This window comes from Mesoplodon mirus, assembly GCF_964341445.2.
Source record: "Mesoplodon mirus genome assembly, chromosome: 20".
Classification (NCBI taxonomy): Eukaryota; Metazoa; Chordata; class Mammalia; order Artiodactyla; family Ziphiidae; genus Mesoplodon; species Mesoplodon mirus.
In genome coordinates, this window is record NC_138996.1 from 16138853 (window position 1) to 16166585 (window position 27733).

At 38.6% G+C, this 27733-nt stretch overlaps 2 protein-coding genes across 8 annotated transcripts in view; both read right to left on the minus strand.

Moving 5' to 3' along the window:
- NRG1 (neuregulin 1) overlaps nucleotides 1-27733 on the minus strand; it is a gene marked incomplete at its 5' end in the record, with an annotated part of 1029511 nt that overhangs the window by 92322 nt on the left and 909456 nt on the right. The gene's annotated exons all lie outside the window — the stretch shown is intronic.
- Nucleotides 23116-23367, minus strand: LOC309795955 (uncharacterized protein; the record flags this gene model as incomplete). The annotated part of the gene is made up of 1 exon (XM_082608763.1): nucleotides 23116-23367. The coding sequence occupies exon 1, from the start codon at nucleotides 23296-23298 to the stop codon at nucleotides 23116-23118; it is 183 nt and encodes a 60-aa protein (XP_082464889.1). The 5' UTR covers nucleotides 23299-23367.

Below are 27733 nucleotides of genomic sequence, written 5' to 3' on the forward strand. Positions count from 1 at the left end.
CATCACCTTTAAAGTGCTCCAGGGAGAGGGACGGTTTATACTAAATGATACCATTTGTGATTTCTGTAATTCTAAGAAATAGAAGTAAAATGATTACCACTTTTAAAATGATATTTGTTATGAATAAAAAAGGCATATCCAGTATTACATTAGGGAATTTCTACTTTGCCTGGGTCCATTGGATAGTTAATGCTTTACTTTTGTATCAGTCACTCTAGAAAGATCATCAGAGAACTTATCCAAGCAGTTTCCTGGGGTCGGAATGAAATTATCCCAAACTTTTCTCAGTTGCCACGTGCCAAGTTCCTGGAGAAGTATTTATTCAAGCCATACATTTATAATCATTGCTGTCACTCTTTGCCGATTAATTTCCTCAAAAGACTTAAAATGGGGCAAAAATTGAAAGGAAATCCATGCTCATAGTGAGGAGAGATTCTGGTGAAATTTTTCATGAATTGCTAAATCTTAATCTTGCTAAATCTTTTTTGCAAGATGAATGAGCTTCAATTATGCTTTCTTCGATTTATTAAACATTACCTTTTAGTTTCTACACGTCTTGGACTTTGGATGATTTCAGGTTTGTTTCATAAAATAAAAGTTGTCAGCATTGATAACCCCTTAGATGTCAAAACAGTAGTTAAAAAATAAAACTGAACTGCATTGCTAAGACAGAAACACATACACAATTATATTTAGTTCTAAGATGCTTGTACAGGGTTAGAAATAGAGGAAAATGTTATATGCTTCCACAGAAATACCTTTTGTTCTGTGTATTAGCACAAAGTTGGAGTCACCCATGACTAAAATAGATTAAAAGCAATGAAGATTGCTTTCTTCAATTTTTATGATGATACGGTAAATTTCAGCCTCATAAAAGGCATGTTACAGCATTTTTCTATCCACACATGGAACCTTATATGTATAAGAGAGAAGTTTCATTTGTGCTCTTGTGGCAGCAAAGGGCATTCAGCTGAAGCGTCATGGTGGTACAATGTCAAATAACCTCAATTCTGAAACAGAACACTTTCAGGTCACTGCCCAAGTCATGGGTCCTTAAAAAACTATGTGGGGGGATGTGAAGGATTATCAGAGAACTAAATAGTCACCAATTCAGTGTAGCAGTCAGCCAAGAGTAGTTTCTTTTTCTGAAGGTGTCTGGCTTACCATCTCTAGATAGGGATGGATCATGTGGGAGAAAATACAGGACTGAATAGGTTTTTTTTTTTTTTCAATACATTTTCCACTGTCAAAGAGCCATAATTTAAGATTACAACTTGCTATTTATTCTTCTAACCCATCAAAGGAAATGCTGGAAGTATAAACAGTGGAAGACAGTGATTTGTAAAACATAACCATTTTTAAATTACTTGTTACGTGCTATCATGCATTGCACAAATATTGCTTAATCTACTCAACAACAGAAGAACTAGAAGGCTTCAGACTATCAGATTCTATTATTACTGAACTCAGAGGTGTCTTACCTGATAAACTGATAGATAAACCCTATCATCTATGCCTTCTTATAATCGTGCCCCATCTATTATTCTAAGAATCAATTTAAATGAAAACTTTATGAAACTTTCAAAGAGATTTTACTTTACATAGTATGATACATGATCAGATCACATTGACAAGATAGGCGGTTATCTGCTCAGTTGCTGAGATCATCTGGCTGCTTTAAAATAATTTGCTTTGTAGTGTCTGTCTGACACGAAGCCCTTTAAAAGATATTTTTCGTTTTGCTGTTTGCTTGAATTGTGCGTGTAAATACTATGGCCAAAATGGGTGCTTGTTCTGAAACACAATCCAATTTTCTTTCTTTCTTTTTTATAAATTTATCTATTTTATTTATTTATTTTTGGCTGCATTGGGTCTTCGTTGCTGCGTGCGGGCTTTCTCTAGTTGCGGCGAATGGGGTTTACTCTTCGTTGCGGTGCGCGGGCTTCTCATTGCAGTGGCTTCTCTTGCTGCGCAGGCTCTAGGCGCGCGGGCTTCAGTAGTTGTGGCACGTGGGCTCAGTAGTTGTGGCACGTGGGCTCAGTAGTTGTGGCGCATGGGCTTAGTTGCTCCGCGGCATGTGGAATCTTCCCGGACCAGGGCTCGAACCCATGTCCCCTGCATTGGCAGGCAGATTCTTAACCACTGCACTACCAGGGAAGCCCTCACAATTCACTTTTAACTTTTCAGTTCCGTGAAAATAATTTGCACATTCTCGTTTTATAAAGCAAATAATTACTTTATCACGTGTGGCTAGTTACAAAAGGAAAAAGGAGTTTTTGCATCCACAACCTAAGAAGAAGGGGAGGGATGGGTTAGGGTTAGTACCTGGATAATTTGCCAGCCCATCTCATTAAGCTCTCTGGGCTTATTACTTCAAAGAACATAATAATCATAACCGTAGTCGTTATTATTGTTATTATGTTAATGAGGGTAGCAGAAGAGTGGTGTTATAGGTCTTCGGATGCAACATGCTGTATAAGGGAAACAAACTTTTTTTTTTTAATTAAAAAAATATACTACACCATCCACTATGTACTCAGGTAAATTAATCTCCATTTAACAAATGGATGGTAGACACTGAATTTATTGACAGTGTTGCTATTATAAACAGTAACATTAAATGTAGACTAATTTGTCTAATCTAGAATTTGGGGGTTCCAGGGTCTCTGATATTTTTCATGTGGGATAGTCTCGTGATGAAGGCATTACAGAAAAGACAGAAAAGTGATGAGATCAATATGAAGACAAAGAAGAGGTGAGAAGTAGTGAATAAAAAATTCTTGACAATAAAAAAAAAGTGGATGAAAATCACACATTGGAATAGGGGTCAGAAAAAATGGTTCTAGTTTCAAGACAATCAGAGGAGAAGTTAATGCAGAAAGAAAATGACAAGCTACCTCTATCAATTTGGTGCCAAAAGGAAGTTTGGAAAAGTAACTTGGAAACTGATATCTTTTCTTTCCACTTCAAGTGTATATGATGACTTTCTAATCACATAAATATGTTTATGTCAATTAGTTTGCTTTTTATTGAACTAACTAACCAAACTGTTGTTTAAATAAAAGTACTTTGTTCATAGAAAGATTTCAGGGAGTCCATCTTCTAAAACACTCACTCTTTAGGAATTCATGAAATATTGACACTATTAGTTTCTACTTTTAGGATTTTCTTTGCATTTGATCAAAACAAGAAAAAGATATCAAGAAATTGGTAGCGTGTGTGTATATGTGTATACATGTGTGCATATATCTGTGTGTGTGTGTGTGTGTGTGTACGTATGCTGCTTAACATTTATTAAGCATTTTAAGATGAAAATCATCTTGTTGATTATGAAGATGACTATGTTTCATATATTCTGTCTGAGCTTTAATTAATTAAGGCAAGGTTTTCCCTATAGTGTAGACCACAAATTATCTCCAGGAAACTCCTAATCCGCCTCTCTCATTTGTCATAAAGGCTCTCTGATGCAAGATACCTGGAACAAAGAAGCCTCTAATCAAATCAGCCTTTGCATTTCCGGATAAGGCCCAACACGTCAACCGTGCTAAAAAGCAGAAGGAATCCTGAAACGGAATTCATCCTAACACTATGAAGATGAACAAAGGAAGAGGTAAAGGAAAGCAAAATCACCCCTGGCCTTTGTCACTGAGCTCCCTCCCAACATCCACTAGTCAAAAGAGTTAAACTAGAAATATTCAAGGATGATTTTCTTTTTAATCTGCTTAAGAATAAAAGCAGCAGAAAAACAAACCCATGAACAGTATTCAGGAGAGAAGGAGAAACAATTAAATCACAAGTGTCCTAAGTTATTCTCATCACTAGTTTCTGTCCATAGCTCTCCGGGTTCTCAGGGGTAACAGAAGGAGGGCCGGGGCTGCCCTCTTCTCCCTGGAAAATGGATGATTTTAAGCAAAACACAGAACCCCTGGGGGGATGGCGGCTCCACTCTACAGGGTAGAACAGCTTCAGTCACGCCTCACTCCCTCAGCAAATGCTCTCTGAACCCCCTCTACGTGACATGAGGTAACACACAGCAAAGCACTTCAATATTTTTAAGATGCTACCCAAAGGATTTTAACTTTTCTAAACGCATTGATTTTTCACTCTTTCTGCACGCATCACGTTTACAACTTCTAATACCTTGATATGTTTCCTGTTTGCAGAGATGCCAAGTTTTGATGGGAGCGGGGGGAGGGTGGAAATGGGGACGGGGCAGCAGATAAGAATGGAATAATCCCCAAAATATCACTAACAGTCCTTACAGCCATTCTCTTAGGAGCATATGTAGGAGAGAGCTGAAGAGCCAGCTGAAGAAGAGTAAGGGAGAGTTGTGGACTGTGCTTGCAAGGACTTTTTGTTGACTCAACACTGAGTGAATTTTCAGCTTCCAACCCTTCCTCTCTTCTTGGTCCTGAGACTGACACACAGTTCAACCTCAAAATCCCCTCGCCTCAAACCCTAAGTATACCTGTACTTGATCAAATGGCCAAACAGCTCAAGTGTGCGCTGGAGTCCCCTGGCATGATTAGTATACCAAGGCAAAAGAAGAGCTTCAGAAGTGTCTTAGTTAAAAAAGAAAATCCTTCTAAATCAATAGGTATACTGGGTTCTGTAATACATCAAAGGTAAAAAGTCCAGGTGTTTGAAAATTTAATGACATAAAAATGCTCAAAATAGAATATTAAATTTGTAAAAGCAAGATAAGAAATTGAATATATAGCTAGACATCATTTTGGTAAACGCACATAACTCCATGGGATAAGAATAAGAAACGTATTACGTCATTTTCTTTTCTTTTCTTTTTTTTTTGCAATTTTCACTTTTCCAATCTCTAATGAATATAAGAATAACAAAAACAATAAACAATATTTCTAATTGGCAGGTTTAGGGTTCAACCTGGCTAGGAAAAATCAAACTTCACTGTGTTAGCCCATGCCATGAACCAGAACTATGGATTTTGAAAGCCCTGACCCCATAAGACCAACTTCAGCCATTTCTCCAAAGTAACTAATGAAATATTTTTTAACCAAATGTAAGATGAACTATAATATGTTAAAGAAATCCACTTTAGAAACCACTCTATTAACTCAAATGTCAGGACACAGCAAAGAAAAGCTCCTTAACTACATGCCAGACTCCAATATGACTTGACTCATCTGATCCACTGCTTTCTGGACAGTTAGCCATCGGATTTTAAACAGCCTGAACAATTCAAAATGAATGTAGCTTTTGGCATTCTTAGTTATTTTCCTCTTCTGGCATCCATAGGAAAAGTTTTCTGTATTTATAAGATGTGGGATTTGCTTATCTATAGAACTCTTTTGTTATTTCCATTTGGGCCTGGGGGGCATGGGGTGGGAGGTCTGGAGTGGACCTTGGTAAAAAGGAAGTGCCAAAAGATGCTTGCCAAAGATTCAACACATCTGAGACGTTATGAAAGTGTCCAAATCAACACAGTTGGCAAAAACATCATGTGGTGTGCATGCCTTATTCTTTCACTTTCTGCCTTTTTTCCCTGTAAATTTTCATATTGGCCCTTTATCAATCTCATTCTCATTATGAATGGGAAATAGATAATGAACATCTAGAATAATGTAAAATAAGCAGTATGACAGCAGGGATATTTTGAGGCTTAAGCAAGTCATTCCTAGAATGGATTCAGTTGTCAAAACTGTTTCCATATACACCAGCAGTACACCCTGCCTTGTAAGCTCTGGATATTTTACTTTCTTACATTAAAGGGAATATCCTTTATCAAGGAATGTTAAGGAAAAAACTCTATTCTGCATAACGCAAAGAAAATTGTTATTAAATGAAAGGGAAAAAAAGGACTTATTGTTGGTAGCAGAAGTTGGATCCATACCGATTATAAAAATAAAGGCTCTGGACACCAACACGTCTTTCTCCTTTTTCTACTTCTAAATGAAAGTTGTAGGTTTGTCAGAGTCAGCAATGCTTACAGACAAGACAACTACTTCCTCAAAACAACAGGAATCTTATAGTACAGAATTTAAAGAAAATACTAGTGTTTTGCTCTGGAAAGTAAAAAAACCAACTAAATATGAGAGGAATGCTTGGTATAATTAATGATGCCCGAGCATGATCTGGGATTATACTCTGGCTCTGGCATGCATAGAGCAAGCAGCAGTCCCAATATACCAGGTGAAACAGCTCTGTGGTGACGTTGGTAATCCAGGAATCCCACCATCAAGAAGACTCATTCCACAATCTTAGTCTTAGTTGGCACACAGCCAAAACCAACACAACCCGACACCTACACTCTTGAAAATCACCTACACTCACATTTTTCTGATCAAGAGCCATTAGTGATGTAAACAGGAGGATTTTCATGAGCTCAGCCACACAGAGCACTCCGTTGACATCACAAAGCACGATACATCTTACCAGGAAATCCTGGCTGGGACTCTTCTCAGGGATTAAACAGCTGAGGCAGGGGGAATGTGGACCTTTAACCAAGACCACACATTTTAAAGAAGCAGCATGGTCACCCCTCCTCCCTCTCAGCAGCATCATCATGTTGAAAGCAGCTCTTTTGCCCCTTTCCTGTTTGCCCATTTCTGTTCTCCTCTAACCTTAAAAGAACCTAATTATAGGACGGAGATCACCAAGCAATTGAAACTAACTCCTGACCTGTGCTCCCCTGAAAGCACACCATGCCTTGTCTAACCTGTTGATTCTTTTCCTAGATAAAAAGAAGAATGAAGAATTAAGCAGTTAAAAATGACTAGCTCTCTAGGTCCTAAAGCCCCCCTAAGCAATCCTGCAGGCAGATCACAACAGGCAAGATAACATCTGAAGAGAGTCAGCCAGTCTGCACTCAATGGAGAATGATGCAGAATCCAACCTCAAGACTTGATGAGTCACTGAGATTCTTCTCCCCGCTTTTTCCCTTTAAAAAATGTCATGGCTGAGCTGAATCTTCAGAGAAGGTCTCTGGACACGAGTCCACCTTCTCCCCAGATTGCAGCTTTTCTGATTAAAGCACGTTTCTTTTTTACTGACACTTGGCTCTCGAATTTTTGGTTTATGAGCGGCAAGCAGCTGAACCTGGTTACAATGTGTGGGAAAATGTCAGAAGACCTTGTTTATAAAAAATTCAAAGAGGCAAATGCATTTCGGAACTGATAACTTGTTTGAAATACTCTGGGTGTGTCAGTCATCAAAATCAGTCAGCCAGTTTTAATGATTAAGTTAGAGAAGACCTTCCTTATAAATAATCCAACAGGGTGAGAGGAAGAAACATGTGAATTCTAAGTCTTTGCCCTGGTGAAAAACATCTTTCTAGCAAGCACTTACTCCATCTCCACAAATCCACAGTACTATTAGAAGCAGGGGTAATTTTAATATATAAGGAAATTATATTTATCACTATGCTTCCCTAGGAAATTCTACTTTTCAAAATTTGACCAACTTCATAAAAAAATGATACCATTGTTTTGATCTTCACACCTTAGATGGACAAAAATAGACTGAAGATAAACCACCTAGAATTTGGGTGATGTTTCCAGAGCTTTTCATGCATTGTCAGTTTCAAGGCAAACTGAAATTGATATAATAGGAACAGGGAACCAGGCTCTCATTTTTTCCCTTGAAAAATATGAAAATGTTGCTTCTATTTGCAAGTCTGAAAACCAAAGAGGGAAGTCAGTGAATCTAAATTGAACCTTTCGTGTATTGCTCCTAGAGGGGTTTTTCACTTGGAGTTACGGTGATTTCCATTCCTTCTCCTGGAAGCAGGGCACAAGAGGGCAGACTTTGAAATGCTAAAGAACAGTCTCAGATTTCTGCCTCACATTCATCTGAACACGTGATTTTGAAGACTCTCTGCCAAAGAGCCCTATAAGTTTATAGGGTTTATGCATTCAATATGCAGAAAAGGGAAGTAGGTAGAACTAAATCCTAATTTCCAAGCTAACATGGATAAATTCACCTTTCTCTTTACTGCTTGGGACCCTAAGAAATTTTGGTGCAGTCAAAGAACTGTTAACAAAATAAGTTCCCTTTCAAGAAACACAAGATCAAGATCAGACAGCAGACAAGAAGGAACAGAAATTGGAATTTTTGCATCACTGAATGAGTTTTAATTCAAATGAGAATGCACCTTTGAACAGAAAATATTAAATATTCTAATCACATTAAAATACGATACGCAACTTCTTGCTCAAGCTTTTTCTTTTTTTTCCTTTTTTTTTTTGTGCGGTACGCGGGCCTCTCACTGTTGTGGCCTCTCCCGTTGCAGAGCACAGGCTCCGGACGCGCAGGCTCAGCGGCCATGGCTCACGGGCCCAGCCGCTCCGCGGCACGTGGGATCTTCCCGGACCGGGGCACGAACCCGTGTCCCCTGCATCGGCTGGTGGACTCTCAACCACTGCACCACCAGGGAAGGGAAGCCCTCAAGCTTTTTCTTTTAATACATTGTTTAAATCAATGGAGGTATTTTCATTATACTTCTAAAATCCTGATTCTAAAAATTATTTGCTATTTTTACTAACTTAACAATCACTGCTTTAAATAAACAACTAAATAAGGAAATGTTTGTATTAACTTCCTACATCTACGGTCACGCTATGTTTGATACACCTCCAGTGTCAATGGCTTGTTTTTGAACAGTGCTAGTAGAAATTATATTGCCTCTTTCCATTTACCAGCTTTGAAAAACTGAATAAATGTACCAACATGTTGACTGCCTCCTTAACCTTAAAATATTCCTTTCCCTGGAACATAGCGCATATATCACTAAAATTACATGGATGAAGGAGCTACAAATTGAGAATGTTATTATTAATAGGCTGTCGAAATCTGTCGAAATCTTACATTAACTATGGTACTTCAGAGCTCATATTCTGAACAAACTGAATGAACTAACTTGTGGACTTTAATGAATATTTAGCCTTATTTGAATATTCCATGAAAAAAGAGAAAAATATTAATAATGATTTTGGAGGAATAGTATTTCCTATGTGCTTTTTGTAATAACGGTACAATTACAAGCTGAGAATTCACACATAGCATCACTAACATAAAAGGATTTGTAAGGCTAGGTAGTATGCTGTGGGGATACTACACAGAGATTTATAATAGAATGGGCTGACTATAAATCCAATACGTAATTCCATATGCAATTTCCACATCAAAATAAACCTCAGTACACAAATTACTGGCACTTATTAAAGAGGATATATATCCCAAAAGAATTTTGATTCACCAGCAACAATGAATAATGTCAATATAGGATAAAGTAAAAATGTCTTTCAGTTCTGTATTTTATCCATTTTAATCTTTATAGAATATCAAGGGAAGAACAATTAATATTATTTAACTGAGTGGCCCCTTCAGGAAGAAACAATGAATACTTCCTGGAAATTGGAGCATAAGTCACTTCCTACCATAAATCTACTCACTCTGTAAATGTATAAATATGCAAAGACTTAGCAGGACACAATAAATACATGTTGAATAAATATATGACCTTGTCATTCAGAAACCCATTAATTTAACAAGCTCTAAATCACTTATGTGTGCAAAATCATTTCCTTCCTTCCTTCCCCATATTCAATTAGTCCTGAGGAATTCTTTCTTCATAGTCTCTCTTATACTTATGGTTTTCTTCCCACTCTCTCTTGCACTATTTAGATTATCATCATCATCATTCTTATTATTATTTTAATATCTGGACCATTAGTTTATTCTGTGACATCACTTTATTCCAGAAGACAATAATAGTACCCAGCTCGTGCTTTTTTGTGAAGATTGGATAATACATGTGAAACATGGAGCACACAGTGCATGCTTCATAACCACTAGCTATCAACCAATCCCTTCCGATCAAACTGGCCTACTATGTGCCTACATGCCCATTTCACTCTTGACCTTCCTTTAATCTGAAATATACCTACACCCATCAGAATTGTATATATCTCTCAATGCCCACTTTGTTTCCTTTATCCCTAAATTGAACTAAGTACCCTCATTCAAGTCTTTATTCACTGTTCCCTTCTTGAGGCAGCCTACTTTTTTTTTTTTAACATCTTTATTGGAGTATAATTGCTTTACAATGGTGTGTTACTTGCTGTTTTATAACAAAGTGAATCAGCTATATACATATTCCCATATCTCTTCCCTCTTGCATCTCCCTCCCTCCCACCCTCTCTATCCCACCCCTCTAGGTGGTCACAAAGCACCGAGCTGATCTCCCTGTGCTATGTGGCTGCTTCCCACTAGCTATCTGTTTTACATTTGGTAGTGTATATATGTCCATGCCACTCTCTCACTTCGTCTCAGCTTACCCTTCCCCCTCCCAAGGTCCTCAGGTCCATCCTCTATGTCTGCATCTTTATTCCTGTCCGAGGCAGCGGACTTTAATCATTCTATTTAAAATCACCGTGCTTCTCCCAGAGAACTATGACCACCTTACACTGGCTATTTGCTCCATACAAGTTGCTACCTTCTAAAAGAGCACATGATTGACTTACTTACTTATTATCCTTTTGTCTGTTTTCTTCCTTCAGAGATGAACTGCTAGAACAAAGCCTACTGAGTCACTCAATAAAGAATACGGAAAAATGGAAAAAATGAAGTGTTTCCAACCCTAAACATTTAACCAATTTATGTAAAGTAGCATAGCTTTTGGAAAAAAAGCACAGTGAGGTGGCAACCCCATTTTTTAGATCTGTCTCTGTTTCTTACTATGAAAATATGTAAGCCAATCATTTCACATTTCCGTATCTTGGTTTCCTCAGGAGTAAAGTAAAATAGTTTGATCAGGGCTTCCCTGGTGGCACAGTGGTCGAGAGTCCGCCTGCCGATGCAGGGGACACGGGTTCGTGCCCCGGTCTGGGAGGATCCCACGTGCCGCGGAGTGGCTGGGTCCGTGAGCCATGGCCGTTGAGCCTGCGCGTCCGGAGCCTGTGCTCCGCAACGGGAGAGGCCACAACAGTGAGAGGCCCGCCTACCGCAAAAAAAAAAAAAATTTTTTTGATCAGCTTATCTGTAAGAGCTCTTACATCTTTAAAATGTCAATAGTTCTCCTGCAATCTTGTTTCATAAAATTCAGATACTTCCAAATCACTGTTATCTCATCATGGAGAGCTCCAATCATCACATTAATTTATTGACTACATCTGGATAATGAGTAGATTTCTGCCTTGCTAAAATGATAGAATGTGAAGCTTCTGCAATTGCTCTCCAACAACGAAGAGAATTTCATCGTCTTCTGTGGACCGGACCTGCACACTATTTTGTGGCAGAGTAAGAAGTCACAGCAGTAAATTTAAAGCATGCACCCATATACTTGTCCACAGCAACGTGAATAGATGGCATTTTGCCAGCGAGGAGGGCTTTCTCTCTCAACCCATCTAAACCATGTAGCTCTGTTTCTGGCTGACAGGTAGAGTGATGATTATCCTTCTCAGCTCTCCTTCTAATTCCTGAGAACAATGCAGATAAGATGGTAACACAAATCACACAGAGGAAAAGCCACATGAGCAAACCAAATGAAAATGGTAGTATATCCACGTCTTTGTCAATATGTCCCTTGGAATTCCTGTCCCTTTCTTCAAGCCCGTTATAGCAATAGCAAGGTATCAAATTTAGAATTCAAGGAAATGCAACTTAATTTTAAAAAACTGCATAGGGCTTCCCTGGTGGCGCAGTGGTTGAGAGTCCGCCTGCCGATGCAGGGGACACGGGTTCGTGCCCAGGTCTGGGAAGATCCCACATGTCGTGGAGCGGCTGGGCCCGTGAGCCATGGCCGCTGAGCCTGCGCGTCCAGAGCCTGTGCTCCGCAACGGGAGAAGCCACAAGAGTGAGAGGCCCGCGTACCACAAAAAACAAACAAACAAACAAACAAACAAACAAAAACCCTGCATAATGGTAGCTCACGATTACATAATGCTTATGTACCAGGGACGACTCCAAATGCTTTATATACATTAACTTATTTGATCCTCATAAAAACCTCAAGAGGGAGGTATAATTATTGCCACCATTTCACAGACAAGGAAATTAAGGCACAGATAGTTTATATCATTTTTCTCTGTGCTAAAAGAAAAGATTTGGTTTAAATCTGCTTCATGATGCCTTAAAGCTCTGAAATTCTAATTGCAACTATGTAATAACCCAGTACATTGAAAATATATATCGGTCTGGGGTTAGAATTCCCAATATAACTCAGTATGTCCTAATGAGCTCAGTTTTCAAGAAAGTTTAACCTAACCCACTATGTCCTCAAGACATTACCGGACTCGCCATTATGAAGATTCTATATTTGATAAATCCCATTAACAAGTAGCATAGATTATCAAAAGATTTTGATCCAAAATGGATAAAGTTAAAGTTTCAAGGTGACAAAGCATCAGCTATTTCGAAAACTCAGCAATCTAGAACAACTAATTTCCAAGGATTTTGAGAGGCCGAAGACTTATTATATTGATCCCAGTGTTTTTATAAATAGTTTACTGATTAGTAAAGTGTAGGTCATAGGCTATGTGTACCTGAGGTTCCAGAGTGCAGATGAACTATAATTAGAGGATCCCAGGCATATGAAACTGAACTTCCTAGGCAGGGGTTAAGGTAGATACCTCCTTGCTGTCGTTGAAGTAGAAAGATAAAAAGACTGAAGTAATTATTTTATATATATATATTTTTTCCCTATGTAAACCCAAGTCTTCACAGATGACATGACATTGTTTTTTCTCTTCTCTTTGAAAAATCATAAGAGTTGTCTGATGGGAAAACTGTAAAAATCCAGCTTGCTCTAAGGATTATAGCAAGGAAAGATCAGAGCGGTAACACTCAGTGCTGCCACTAATCACTCTTAAGATTTGCTTTGTAGGCAGTACTTAGCATCATGTACCAATCAATGGTTACTGATTCCTTTTGCTCCCAGAAGACCAAGCAATTATGACCCAGGAAGCTCCACCAAGGGATTACAAACAAATGCTAACAAGAGTTCAATTCCACTGTCTTTAGATCATTCCATTTATTTATGGAGATTTTATTGCATAACACCAACATATTTCATCAAACAAATACTTCCTGTTACTTAGCAAAGGAAGAGGCAACAATGAAAGTCATCAGGCTATTCGTAGTCAAGTCTGTGGTTCAGGTCTCATTCACTCTCCCTAAATTTCTCCCATCTAGGGAGAAACCACAGGTCTAGACCAACTGCTCCATATCCTCTGATGCTCTGAGACCCTGGCTTCAGAGGAGGGTGGGAGAATTGAGGAAGACGTGCAGCAAGATCACTGGAGAAGAAGGAATGGTGGGGAGAGTGAAGAGAAAAGTAACTGCGGGATGGCAAGGACGTAAGAAAGGAGGGGACGGAGAAGAGAGGAAAACTAGAGAAATAAAATTATATCAACATCGGACACCAACATAGGTAGGAAAGTTAAGACTTGAAACTTCTGGTGTCATTTGTTTGCCTGTTAATTATGTTTCCTTTGCGGCCATCGTCTTTGTCCACAACGGTGCTCTCATCTTCAAATGCATATGAATATATGGACATTTGGTTTAATTTTAAATTATGAGTTTTTAGTAAAATGAATTTGGAAGACACTTTTTTTAAAGTAGAGAATTATATGAGTATTAAATTCTGTACTAACCTTTTCTTAAAATAGAGCTCATATATTTCCCCTTCGGCTGAGATAGCAGTACCTCAAGAAAGGCAATTCAAACACTCAAGTGCATATCACTGAAAATTATAGTAAATCAAATCTCGTCTTGTCACACTGTATTCTTGATGAAAAATTAAAAATGCTTTACCTTAGGAAGCTTTCCAGTATAATTCATCAAATTTTATTGGGTCTATCAGCTTATTTCCACTGCACTGTCAGAAAAGCCTATACCCCGGTAAAATCTGCCCTAGTATGTTGCCAAATATTTTCCCCTTAGAAGTGGTGGCCTCATTGCTCCAATACTGATTTAGAGTCCAATTTCTGCAGCAAATCTATCATACTTGAATAAATAAGAATCAAGATGACCAAAGCATAAAGTTTTCACATATTTCTAGTTCTACAGTAAAGACTAAATGAAAACACATATATTATTACTGATTACTATACATGTTTGTAGATACAGGGCTAGAGTTTTGTTTTTATTTTTGTGTTTAAAGTTATTGATAAACAACATTTTTCTCTATACTTTAAGTGACTTTATTTACCCAATTTTAGTTATTAATTATCAAATCATTTCTCCTTTTATTTAGGATATTACATGTATAAGCTAAACATACATATATTATTTGTAGAATTCATATATATATATATTGTATTTTTAACCAAATTAAAATAACATCTATGTTTGATTTGGCTCGTGTAAACTTATTCTATGTAAATTATTTTTTTAATGCATTTTGTGAAACTCTGAGCTTAATTCCTATCTTTTGGGGTCCAGAAATTCCAGTTTGGGACAACGAAAAATGTTAGGTGAACATCATTTCCATTCAGATAAAGAAGGATTCACGATCTTTTCGGTTCAGCTCTTTCTGTGCACTACACCTAAACTGTATGGATTATTTTCTACTACCCTAACCTTCCCATAGAAGGTACTTTCATGACAAACACAATTTTAGTTACTACCTGTCTTTTTCTCTCTTACAAGTAACTCCTTATCATTCTCTCTGTAAGAAAGCCCCTCACACCGTGATTTTCGGACATTACCCAAACAGTAATAATCTATGTATCCTAACCAATTTTTTTTATGGGGAAAAATCACTCTTTTTAATGATACTATGGTTTAGGAAATTAGTAAAGTTCTGTATCACTCTAACACATAACAAATTAATCCACTTGTTAAGCCTCCCTACAGTTTATTCCTAGGAATGTTAACATACGTGAATACTGTTTATATGAATGGTGCTAGAGAGAGGAAGAAGAAAGTTAATACTTCTTAAGCCCTGTTCTAACATCAGGAATTTTTTTTCCACATAGAGTAACTTACGTAGCCCTTAACACAATCTCATGAATGTTTTAGGGATTAACATTCCCATTTGTTCTGATGTAAAAACTAAATCTCAGGTGGTGAAGTGATTTGTTCAAGGTCATACAGCTTATAAATGGTAGAACTGGGATTTGACATCAAGTTTCCAATACAATTTCCACTGCACCATGATGCTTCTTCAACTCTTATCTTCTAAGTTTTGCATAAGCTTTCACAAACTCCCAAACTTACTCTCCAGATTTTGTTACAAAACTACTCTGTCAAGATCAAAGGAGGAAAAGAATAAAGTGAAGAAGGGTGTCAAAGTAGAATGAGAGAGAAAATTGGTACTGGTTTCATATTTACTATATTTTAGGCTTAGGACTTGGTGTTTTCCCATAACTCATTCAATCCCCCAAACAGCCTCAAGAGATGCATACTGCTATTCTCATGAATAAATGAGAAAACAGATTCAGAGGGATGATCTAACTTGCTCAAGGCTGTGAAGAATGGAGGTAAGATCCAAATTCCGGTCTGCCCCTCACAGACTTAGAGAACAAATTTATGGTTGCCGGGGGAAAGGTGGGGGGGAGGGATAGACTGGGAGTTTGGGATTGACATGTATACACTGCTATATTTAAGAGAGATAACAAACAAGGACCTACTGTATAGCACAGGGAACTCTGCTCAATATTCTGTAATAACCTAAATGGGAAAAGAATTTGAAAAAGAAGAGATACGTGCATATGTAAAACTGAATCACTGTGCTGTACACCTGAAACTAACACAACATTATTAATCAACCCTACTCCAATATAAAATAAAAATTAAAAAAAATTCTGGTCTGCCCAACCGGAAAGCTAATGCCCTAGGGCAAGACAGAAATCAAAGCTGTAAGAGATATCAGCGGTAAACTACTCAGTAATCTGCTTGGAGCATGAATGTTCCTCCACAATGTCACTAATTGAATACTTCCATTAAGAAGAAACTAAATTCTTTCCAAATAAGTAGCGCACTTCAGTCGGGGCTAACTTTAATTGTTAAAAAATTCTCCTATATACTACGTTGTTGGGAAAGGGATGTCCAACCTCCACTCCAGAGGGGCATCCTACACTGATCAAAATCAGAGGGGTAAAACTCTCTTCTCTAAAGAAGACATCTATGGTGGAGTGATGAAAGTTTTACTAGTTAGGATTTAAATAATAAACAGGAAATCACGATCATTTAAATTAAGGCAGTACATACTATTTGAACATAAAGGCTAAAAACAACTTGGAAAAGAAAAGCAGGGTATAGAGAAGAAAAGGATTATTTCAGTTTTTAGTCTCAGCACTGACACTAAGTAGCTGTAGTGTCCTTGGGCAAGTCACTTCACTTTTCCAGATCTGAGTTTCCTCCCTCAGGAAGTCACTCAGATAATCTCTCCAAATGTTCAACATAGAAAATTGTGTGATTACAGAATATCAATTATATTATTCAGAAATGACCTTTGAATGTATATACACACACATACAAACAGTGGGTTCGATTCACTGCAGTAAAGATGGCAACAAGGTTTGAGATGATGAAGATCGATCTTATTTCATTCCTACTCGTGTGAACGATATATGAACCCAAGTTTCTTTTCAATTTGAGAACTAGATAACTTAATGACAGATTCCAGCCTTTCTCTGGACAATGAAACTAAAAATCCTCAGGATTATGTTAATGCCCTTGTTCTGTAAGCCATAACAATACACAGAAAGTATGATTGAAAAAAAAATATGTACAGCTATCAACTTGCTAGAATCTGGAAGTAAGCTTACATTCTTTACATGGCAGAGTTATGGATATATTTTCCATTTTAAGAGAGTGTTCCTAAACAGATATTATCTTCCCAACCACTTCAATGGTTTGGTGAAATAGTGTCATGGAGGCCAAACAGGAATCCGCCAAAGTTACCCAGCTTGTTGGTAGCAGAGATGGGATGGGTGTCGCTTTAAGATAAAGGACATTGTTGGGTAAGTGTTCAGTATTCCACAGATAGAGGAGTACTACAGGAGGAACAGGAATGGCAGTCAAAATGTGAATAAAATGAAGGTAAGGGGAAGAAACACTGAATTCAGAGAGTATTTGTGGAGGAAAGTCAAGAAATAACTCGAGCTGTGCAAATCGATTCTTAAAATCCACTAGAACAAAAGCTCTATGAGGGCAAGGACTTTCACTGGTTTTTATTGTGATATAACCAATCTAGAACAGTGCCTGGCATATAGTAGGTATTTGATATGTATTCGCTGAATAAAGAAAAAGAGGAAACAATAAAAGAAAACTGAAACATGGACATAACAACAATAATAAAAATGCAAACACGAGCATAAAAGCAGACATGGTATAATTTATGGCTGATAGAAAGTTCAATAGATTCGGTGGACAGGAGTTATAGTTCTAGTTCTCAGGGGCTTCTAGCTCAACATTAGATAAGTCATAACTTTTTTATGTCTTTCTCAATCTACAAATTATCTCTTCCTTCATGTTTTAAAAGGATACGATGAGGTATTATTAAAAGGGAAGGAAGACAGAACAGAGATGTATGGCCTGGGACATAATGATTTTCTGGGAATGCAGAAATGCTGATATGTATATTTATATGTTTATATAGTGGAAAAGAAGGAGAGATAAAGAAAAGGGATGAAAGTTTGAATCGATGGTGCCAGTAACAAACCAGTATATTGTTTACTGGATGGAGACATTTTCTGGTATGTGTTTTTGTAATATGTGTAAGTACTGTTTGGTATTAAAATGCAATGAAGTTCTATAGGAAAGAAAAGGCAGGTGAAGATGTGTTGATATCTTAGAATGCAATGGAATTTTGACATAAAAGCCACCAAGGCATAATTAGGAAAATAAGAAAGAGTCAAGGTATAATTGGGAGGGTGGGAAGGGAGAGGAAGGAATAAGGAGAAATAATCGAAGTGGGATATTCAGGAAAGAGGTGAGCTGTATAGTCATCTGCTGCCTGTCAAGAAAGAGATCACCCTAGAAAACCTAAGCTGTTTTCAAAAGCAAGCGGAACATTGTATGTGTGATGAAATAAAAAAGAAAAAGGCCATAACTGCAGAAAATTTAGCAAGAGCAAAAGAAGAAAATCAGAAATTTTAATTTTATTTTTTTAAGTGAACCATACACATGTGACCAGTGGTCACACTTGAAGTACTTCCCTTAACTACCAGGCAGATGCCACTTAAACTACCAGAGTTAGTCTTCAGCTCTAACTCTCTAGAACAGGGGGAAAATGACAGAAGAAAACTGTTTAGGATTAAATTCTGGGAGATAGGACATTACTCTGTTTTCTACTATTTTGGATTTCCCTAAACCTTTCAGAGTTTTGTGAATTTTAGTAAAAGACTTAATTTTACTAAATCGTTCAGAGTCTGGCTTTCCTCATCAGTAAATTTATAAAATTACTCGGTTCAAATTGAGGAGCTTTCAGCTTTTTCCAGTTTTTAACATCTTAGGCTCTCAGTAAATATGGTTAAAGCAGAGAAAAGTTATTTGGAATCACCATTCTGAAATACTATAAGAACAATTGCAAAGACCTAGAAAAATCTACTGGACTTAAAATGAATGCCACTTTTCAATGGAAGGGAAGAAATCCTATGGTATATTCAATTAATCGTGTTGAAGTTTGCATATGGCAGTACTTCATATTGTCACTCTGGTAACAACAGTTTGCCGTGAAACCCAACAGTACAAAGATTTAAGACAAAGCAAAACAAATTTGGCTTAAGATGAAAATATTAATACATTCTAATAACAAAGAGTCTGTTGTCAAGCATGTTGTCCCACCCAAAAATATATTTTCTTTCAAGATGGTACCCTAGTTTCCTGGTTACAATTCAGTTAATCAGTTCTTTTTATAGTCATCTAAGTTTGCAATCTCCCAGAGTCAGATCTTTCCATATAAACAGAGGGTAAGAAAAATCTTAAAGCCCAGGCAAAGAAAACAAATGAATGGTTCCAGTATTAAGTGACTTGATGAAAACTAAAAACTTAACTAGTCACATGGCAATATAATGATCATAGTGGGAAACCACTAACTACACAGAAAAATTTTAGATTTACATATACATATTTTAATTTTTTCATATTTTATAAACAGTCTATATATTAAATTATTAGCCCTGTATTAGATTTCTTAGTGTCTACACGTATGAATAGATTAATATGGTGAGAACATGCAGTTATATTGCCTTATGAAAGACATACCCATTTTAGAACGGCTGACATAGCCTATACCTCTAAGCAATTTAAAAGGTGATATTCTGCCTTTTATTATAATAAAGACAAAGAGTGTCTGGATTTTAGAAGAGTCAGTGAGGGAGAGGGTAATTCTAGTATTTATGGAATAAAACCCTAATGTGCTAATAGGTAGATTGGTTTGGGAAATAACACAGCAGACACAATTACTAGGATTGTCTCTCTTCCACTCTCGCAGGCTCCAGGATAAAGAAGAATCAATTAGCCCTCAACAGACTATGACCTTGAAGGCTACAGCTCTGTGCATAATACGCTGAATATGCTGAGCCAGATAGAAACGGAGAATCAAGTCCTGAGACCACGGAAGAGCATGGTTCAGATATGACAATGCCTTTTAAAAAAAATAAAAGACGTGACAGCTTCGTGCATGTCAAAACCACGCAGGATGATGAAAGAAAAGACCCCGTTCTTCTGTGACTAAGCGACAGTTTCTTAACGGAAGAGCAAAAAGTGAAGCAGATTGCAAAATGACAACCTAATTCCAAGCTTTTTTTTCTTTTGCTTTCCTTTCGTTAATGGTTACAAGCTTCTTAACCAACAAAAGCAACCACTTATGAGTGTTTGAAAACAAAGCTCCCTGGACCAAATCCCTTTCCAAAATAAAAGAAATATAGACGCACAATTTTTAGGATATTCGTGTTTTTGTTGTTTTCAGGCACTAGTTCAAAAAATTAACCCAGAGTGTTCCACACAGCAAACCCTATAGGCAGTAAAGTGTTAACCAACTGTCTAGCCCTAACTTTTCAGGAGAAAACTACTTCCCAGACAGCTTTTGGAGGCTTATCTCCAACGCACTGAGAATGCTGCAGCTGTGCATCTGGCCAGAACCGGCCACTGTGATGCTTTTAGGCAGCAGTAACTCTTTTCCACTCAATAGAAATGCCAGAAAAATCAATGTCCTGGCTTGGAAAAAAGAAAAGAAACTGCATGGAATGTATAATCTATTAAAACACTTAGTAGAAGAATTTACCTTAAAAAAGAATTTCTCAAAACATCACAACATACTTTTTAACACGGTCCTAGATCAGGAAACTGAGCTGGAGGTTTCTTTGTTTGCTTGTTTTCCTCTGATGACAAAATTACAGGGTTTAGTTGAAGAGTTTTTCATAGGGTCCTCTTTCTTTTTCTGGACAGCTAAACCTATTCAGGCACATTTTAATTGAAGACTTAAGTTGAAAATGATAAAGACGAAGTAACCTTGTCTTCATGGTGAATTGTGCTTCTCTTTGCAAGATCTGTACTTGCTTTTTATAGCCTGTCATTTCATCTGGGTATTATTTCCCGGTCACTTTGCCAGGTGGGAAGAGGCGGTGAATACAGTGATGGCTGTCAGACCTTTAATGACACTTCAGGGATTTGATAAAGATACAAAGCAGTGTCTGCAGAAAGGAGGTTCTTCCCTAACTACACCTGAAAAACAAGCCTCTTTTTTCTTTAAATCTTTGCCACTGAAACTCGTGTGTATGTAATGAGCTTGAATCACAAATCAAGTTTTTCTGTGTTTCTAGAACACACGGCTCTCCTTCGTACTGAATATATCTGAAAAAAGATGTCTGTATTCTTCATTACCATCTAGAGGGAACCAGAAGGGGTATTTCATCACCGAATCTTTACCCCCAACTCTCCTTTAACTCTAAGAGATTTTACACATGTTATTCAGAACCAAGTTCTCTGATCCTTTACTTTTTTCTAAGTAAATAGTCTCAATGGTGAAAAGTGATAGATGTTAGAGAAACAAAAATAAATTAGAAACATTAAAAAAAAAAGCTATAGAAAACTCCCCTTCTATAATAACATTTAGAACAATCTGACTAGTCATGGTTTCATCCTTGACAACTTTTCCATTTTAAAGCATTGCAATGACCCAGAACAAACAGCTCTGTATTGTTTTAAGAGTGTGGCCTCTCTTTACTCAGGTGATGGACAAAAATGACACATCTAAAAAAAAAAAATGATGTACCTTACTAATGGATCTTGTACTTTTTAATGACTGTCAAGGAAGCTACTTAAACATTTGATTCCAGAAAACAAAACTAATTGGAAAAACTATAATGGAAAAGAATATGAAAAAGAATATATGTATGTATATGTATAACTGAGTCACTTAGTTGTACAGAAGAAATTAACACAACATTGTAAATCAACTATACTTCGATAAAACTTAAAAAACCTAATTTGGGAAAATCCTTTCATGCAGATTTGTGCCACGTCCTGAATAAAACAAAACTGCACCATAATAAGGGCTCAGCAACTCAAACTACTATCTGAGCACGACGGCAACCGTCTGATGCTGCTGAGAGGTGAGCGCTATATAAACATCTGAAGATTTCATGCGGTATCAGGAAGAACCAATTAAAATACAAACGTGGGGAGAAGTGGTTTAGGGAACAGGAAAAAGAGATGGAGAAAGGGAAGAGGCAGCTTGGGCTGGCCGGGAGGCAGAGGGTAACAGAAAGGTGAGAAGAGGTGATCGGAAGTTTATATGGGAAAACAAAAAGACACAGGATCATACTCACTGCTGTACAGAAGTCATGTTTATATATATATATATGGATGGTCTGATGTTTTAATCTTAGAAAGTGTTAGAAATCAGTGGAATGTAACTGAAATTCAAGCATGGCTCCCAGACGCTGAAGTTCTGGGTTCCCCACCCCAGATTTAACAATCCAGGTAGAGGGAGCTGCTGCTAGAGCATCGGTTCTAACCAGCAGTTCACGAGGTCTTTTCACGCCTCTCTCCAGGCCACCCCGGAGCATCCCAGTCACATGATACACTTAAACCAAACCATGCCATTAAAATCCAAGAAGAAAAGGACACAGGTACACACTCTGGAGAACACTGCTGAGGACCTCAAGCCCACCCCTCTCCTCTACACATCATCATCTGTCTGTCTCTACTTACAAAGTTTAGGAGCAGTCTGGAGATTAGTTTCTGTTGCTTGTGGCTGAGTGGCTGCCTTGGGTGTTCTCACCTCAGGGTTCCGAGTGGGTGAAGGGAAGGATGGAGCAGTGGATGGCAGGAAAGAAAAAGCGAAAATACGATTCTTCGGGGTTGGTACCGCTGAAGGCTCAGAGGACACAACGGCATTGTCAACTTGCACTGTAACTTGAACCTCAGTTTCAGAGTGAGCCCTAGAGACAGGTGAAGTGTATGCCTCAGATGATACCCACACAGCTGAGGCTGCAGTTGGATCCAGAGAAATAATAGGGTCCTGGCCTAACCCTCCGGGGTCAAGGTGAGTGGGAGAGTCATACTCAAAAATCTTGTCCACAAACACCCACTTGAGGCCGGCGATGCAGAGGCAGAGGCTGACTAGGCAAGCCAGAATGGGGACGATGCAGATTTTCTCTGAGTTGAGGCAACCTCTCAGGCGCTCAGCTTCCAGGCAGACACAGCAGGGAACGGCCAGGCCCACGAGTCCTGGGGACCTGCCATCTTCGGTCTGGGTCTCCGGCATGTCTTCTGCTGCCGGAAGCCCATCCAGAGATGGGTCTGCACTCAGCTGAGTGGAGGGGCTGGAGGACCTCTCAGCAGCTGCCTCGGACATGTCTGGGGGATAAATCTCCATCGGCTCACCTCCAGAAGGCCTGGCCTCCTGCACCGTCCATTACCATCCCCCAGCCAAATGATACAGCATCTTACAGGGGGAAATCGATAAGTCCTCCAAGTCCAGAGCCATTACCCAAAGCAAGAGGAGTCCAGGAGCAAAGCAGGCGAAGAAGAAAAGAAAGCCTCTAGCAACTACCAAATAAAAGTATATTGTAATTCTTTACTGCTGTTTCTGGGCCACTTTTGCAGTTCTTTTAAATGCTTCTCCAAAGCATCCCGGCTGGTCAAGAAGAACAGAGGCCAAAAGAGAAACCGAGCTGATTTGTCGGTCAATTAAGTAAACCAGTAGCCCAAACTGAAAGGCATGTCTCTCACCTCGAGCATCGGAAACTGGGGTCTGCTCAGATGGAGGAAACAACTGTCATGCAGGAGAAGTAAAAGCAAAAGCAGGACCAGCGGCGGCGGCGGCAGCAGCGGCGGCGGCAGGAGAGGCAGCAGTGACAGTAGCGACAGCATCCTGTTGTGTTGACGCGACGGCTGAAAGGGGCTGAATCATTACAGAGCAGCAGGTGCCTGCCCTCCGAGCATCCCTGCAAACGGTCTCATCGCAGAGGGATCTGAAGGCGAGAGCGCGGCCAGGAGGGGCGGTAACTGCGCTCCCCGCCCTGCCTCCACCCCTCACCCGGCAACCAACTCTTCTTTGTCCTTCCCGAGCGCTCATTCACTTTCTGCCTCTGCGGCTCTTCCCTTCTTCACCGTCTCTCTCCCTTCCTCTCCCCTCCTCCTCCAAAAGCGTTCTCTCTCTCTCTCTCTCTCTCTCTCTTTCTCCCTTTCCCTTCCTTTTTCCTCCCCCCTCTCCCACCCGCCTCCCTCCATCCGCACTCTGGGGCTGCTGGCTGGTCTGAGTAAAATCAGTATACCCAGCAACGCGGGACTGCCAGTGACTTCCTATTTTATCCAATTAGAAGGAATAAAGGCCATCAAATCAAAGAGAAGCTGGCAGGCACCAGTTAAGCTTAGTCCCCATGGCCCCCAACCCCGTTCGCCCTCCTTCTCTTTTTTTTTTCTCCCTACCGAAGCTGCCCCAGTTTTCCACCCCAACCTTGCCTGCTCTAAGTCTTGCTGGCTCTCTTTCCTGCACCCACTGTTGGGTCAGAAAAAGCCAGCGATCGATGCTAGCAATCTAACAAAGCTGGGATGGGGCGCGGGGGGGGGGAGGGAGGGATGTAGGTGGGACCTTATGGGTTGGACCTGAGGCTTGGCAAAGTCTGATATCTGATTCCTCCCCAGAGAGGTAAGCTTTTCAACAGCAATTTCTTCCTGCCTGCTGCTGAGAGATAGCATTCCTTCCCCAGCCCTCTAATAAGTTTTGTACACCAAGAGGACTGTTATTACCTGATTTTTCAACCAACAGCGAGAACATTTTTTTTTTCTAACCATGGACAGCTCTGCCTTCAGCTCTTTTTGCAATGATTCTGTTAGACTTGGTGATGCCCAAGCGTGAAGTGCCGAGCGTATGTTGGAGGATGGGGTGCTAGGGGAGAGGAGAGAGGTTCATATGTCCCCACTCTGGTCCCCTTTAAATTTCCATTGCCCTGTCCCACTCACAGCAGTCCTGGACTAACGTCCAGCAAACAAGAAATGCCGGTAAGTAAGGGAGCTACAGAGGAAGCAAAGGCTCCCACTTCATCCTGGAATTAGCCTTCATTGTGACTCCACACTGTTGGAGGTTGAATTCCCTGGGCACTGTAATATATACCACATGTCTTCAGCTATAACCGCACTGCAAAGATTAAGAAGAGTTTTCTCTAAGAGTATGCCTTTGGGGTTAAGTCTCAGTAGCTTTACCTTACAGATAGTTTCGATGCTGACTTTTTTCTTTTTCCTTTTAAAACAGCAGTGGTAAAAAGACTGGAAGAAATGCACTGTACTTTAATAGAGTCCAGGCTGCCCTGACCCTCCAGTTCGTTGCGTGTCAGCACACGCGATACGCATCTGAATCTTTAATCCACACTTTACTGTGACTGGACACCTGAATGGTTTCCAAGGAACCATTTTGCTCACATATGTCAACAGGAGTCTTAAAGACTGTCTCTAAATCCATACTACATAACCATCATGTGAGTCCCAGAAGCAATAAAATCTAGAGCTTAAATCCTGAGAGAATCTGCTTTAAGGACATTATGTTTTGTATAGCACAATCTCCACTGCTTTGAAATATTTTTAAGCTCTGAGTGGGCATGAGCTAATATTATCATTTCTTTCAAGACTAAATTAGCCCGTAATTATAAGTGATTTAAAGGGTAGTAATATCTTAAAATGTGTTTGCAGTACTATCACTAACAACAATGACAAAAGCCTGAAGCAGTTTGCATAATTGTAATTATGACTCTGACAAACTTATGGGCAAAATGAATTATCCTTAAGTTCATCTCTATATAACCTGCACTGATATACCAGTAACTGGTACTTTAAAATAATTCATATGCCTGCTTTCTAGCTTTAACTATCTGATTTTAAAAGCAGAGAGATTTTTCTTAAAGATTCTAGCAATGGACATGAAATTTCACATCACAGAAAATCTATATGGAGGCAATTACAGTATTCAAACTGAGAGGTATTGAGATTTTAATTATCAATATTCATGTAAATTCTCAAAATCAATATAGGCAAGTACATACTTGTGCTAAATTAGAATAATTTATAATTCCTTTAGATATCACCCAGGTTAAATTTGTGGTACTTAACTCCTCAATTCTGCCCCAAACCAATATTTCACTCAAGTATAATATACTGGCATTTCACCCACAGCCAAGGTCACCTAGATTTCAAAGACCAAAATGGGATTCAGGCAGCCCAATCAGGCAGCTAAGAGAAGACACTGAAAACAGTAACCCATAGTTAAGAAGAGTGGTCCTTCACTTGCACCCATAACAACTACTCACCTCACCTCTATCATTAAGAACAGACGTACTCAGCAGACAAAGAAATTACTGGGCACTGCTCTTGTTGTCATATTAAAGGTGACCAACACTTACAAAGGAAAAGAACAGATTACGTAAAGGCTAGGATGGAACTTTGGAGACAGAATCCTGTCGGCTGCCACAGCTGTTTTTTCCCCTGGACTACACAAATCAGACTGTGGGATGTGTATATGTCCTCCCTGGAGATGTAGCCTATGAACACTGTGGCTTCTTGGAGCTAAGATCAGCTTGCAGGGAGCCAGCAACCTATAAAGTTGTTTCCCATCCAACTGGAAGGTAAACCTAATTGAGGAAAGGGAGTAGGACAGGAGGTAAAGAATAAAAGGAATTTTCCATTCGTTCTACCCTTGAGACTACGAGTCAGAAGTTGCCTTTATCCCTTTACCAAATCTCTATAGCAATAAAGAAGTGAGAACAGGGTAGTGTGAATAGGATTAGGGATCAGAATTTCATCCAATAAAACAAGCATGTTTGTAGGAAGAACTCCAAGTACACCTCACTTTAACCCTTTAGGCTCCATCTCCAATAAAGCTTACGAACACCGATATTTCCACGTCCCTTTTAAAAATGAACAAAAGACAGATTTCTACTACTTTTTTTTTCTTTTTCTTTTTACACATCACCTTTCTTTTACAATTACCCTGAACATGTTTGAAACTAGATGGAGATGGTGGTTGCACATCATTGTGATAAATGCCAGTGAATTGTTCACGGTAAGATGGTCAATTTTATGTTATGTGAATTCCAACTCAATAAAAAAAAATTACACTGCACACTCATCATGGTTTCAGCTTCCCCAACATTTACTGTTAAAAGGAAAACCTAGTCTATCTGACCACTTTTACTAGTGGACTGCACTAAAATAATGAGACTTTGTCAAGTACAGGTTGCCCTTTCTTCTACAAAATCTTAGTAGGTCATGTAGCATTGAATCTCTGACAATTATTAATTAACTAAGAACTGTGAATTGATGTTGATGATGCAATACTGCATCCCAAGGAACTCAAAAGCACAAAGATATAATAAATTGATGTGTCATTGAGAGTTTCAATTCAAAAGAAATTTTATGAGACAATGAGCAAGGCTTATAACTCTCGCTCATTTTATGTACTCAAAATATTATTTCTCATTGCTCAACACCATTCCATTCCCGTATTTAGAATATACCAGAAATATGAGCAAAAACTGGGGAGAGAGTGGCAGTTATTTGAACTATCTGTATTTTCAACACAGTGTGCTTTGTTTTAAAATGTGTGATAAACTCATCACTGGAATGTAAATTCCGTAAGGGCAAGCACTTGTGTCTGTTTGCATCACTATATCCCTACTACCTAGAACATGCCTGGCACACAGAAGGCACTCAGTTAAGTATTATTGAGTTAATGCATCAAAATGGAAACTCTACTAAAGAGTGATGTATCAACTATGGAAAAAATATCTTAAAGACATGGATATGCCATACAGAGTTTTATTTGCATGAATAAATGCAAATACTATTAAATTTCACTGTGTATATTGGAAAGAAGGAAAATCATCTTTATAGTGACTACTCTGAGGTTATATGGATGGATGGTCATTCATAATGTTTAATAGAGCAATATATGTGGAATCAGTTGACTTGAACAAATATCTTTGCTCTGTTTCATTAATATTCACTACTATAGGTTCACAGCACAAAGCAGCACAGCTAAGAGATAATTTCTGTTTGTTTTATCCTTAAATACTGTGGCAAATGGCACAAAAATACAAGGGATCATCTGTGTTTTTAAGTGCATGTATATGTATAATCTTATTTAAAGAAAATCATAAAGGCTGTACTTTGGTGCAGTAAGAGAAATTAAACATAAGGAAGAAATACATCTGCTAATCAATGCTAATTTAATACAAGTTCAGTAAAGTTTCAAAACATGGAAGTTTTTGAGCTTGATTTATACTTAGGCACTAGCTATTTGTTTATAGTTCAGTTG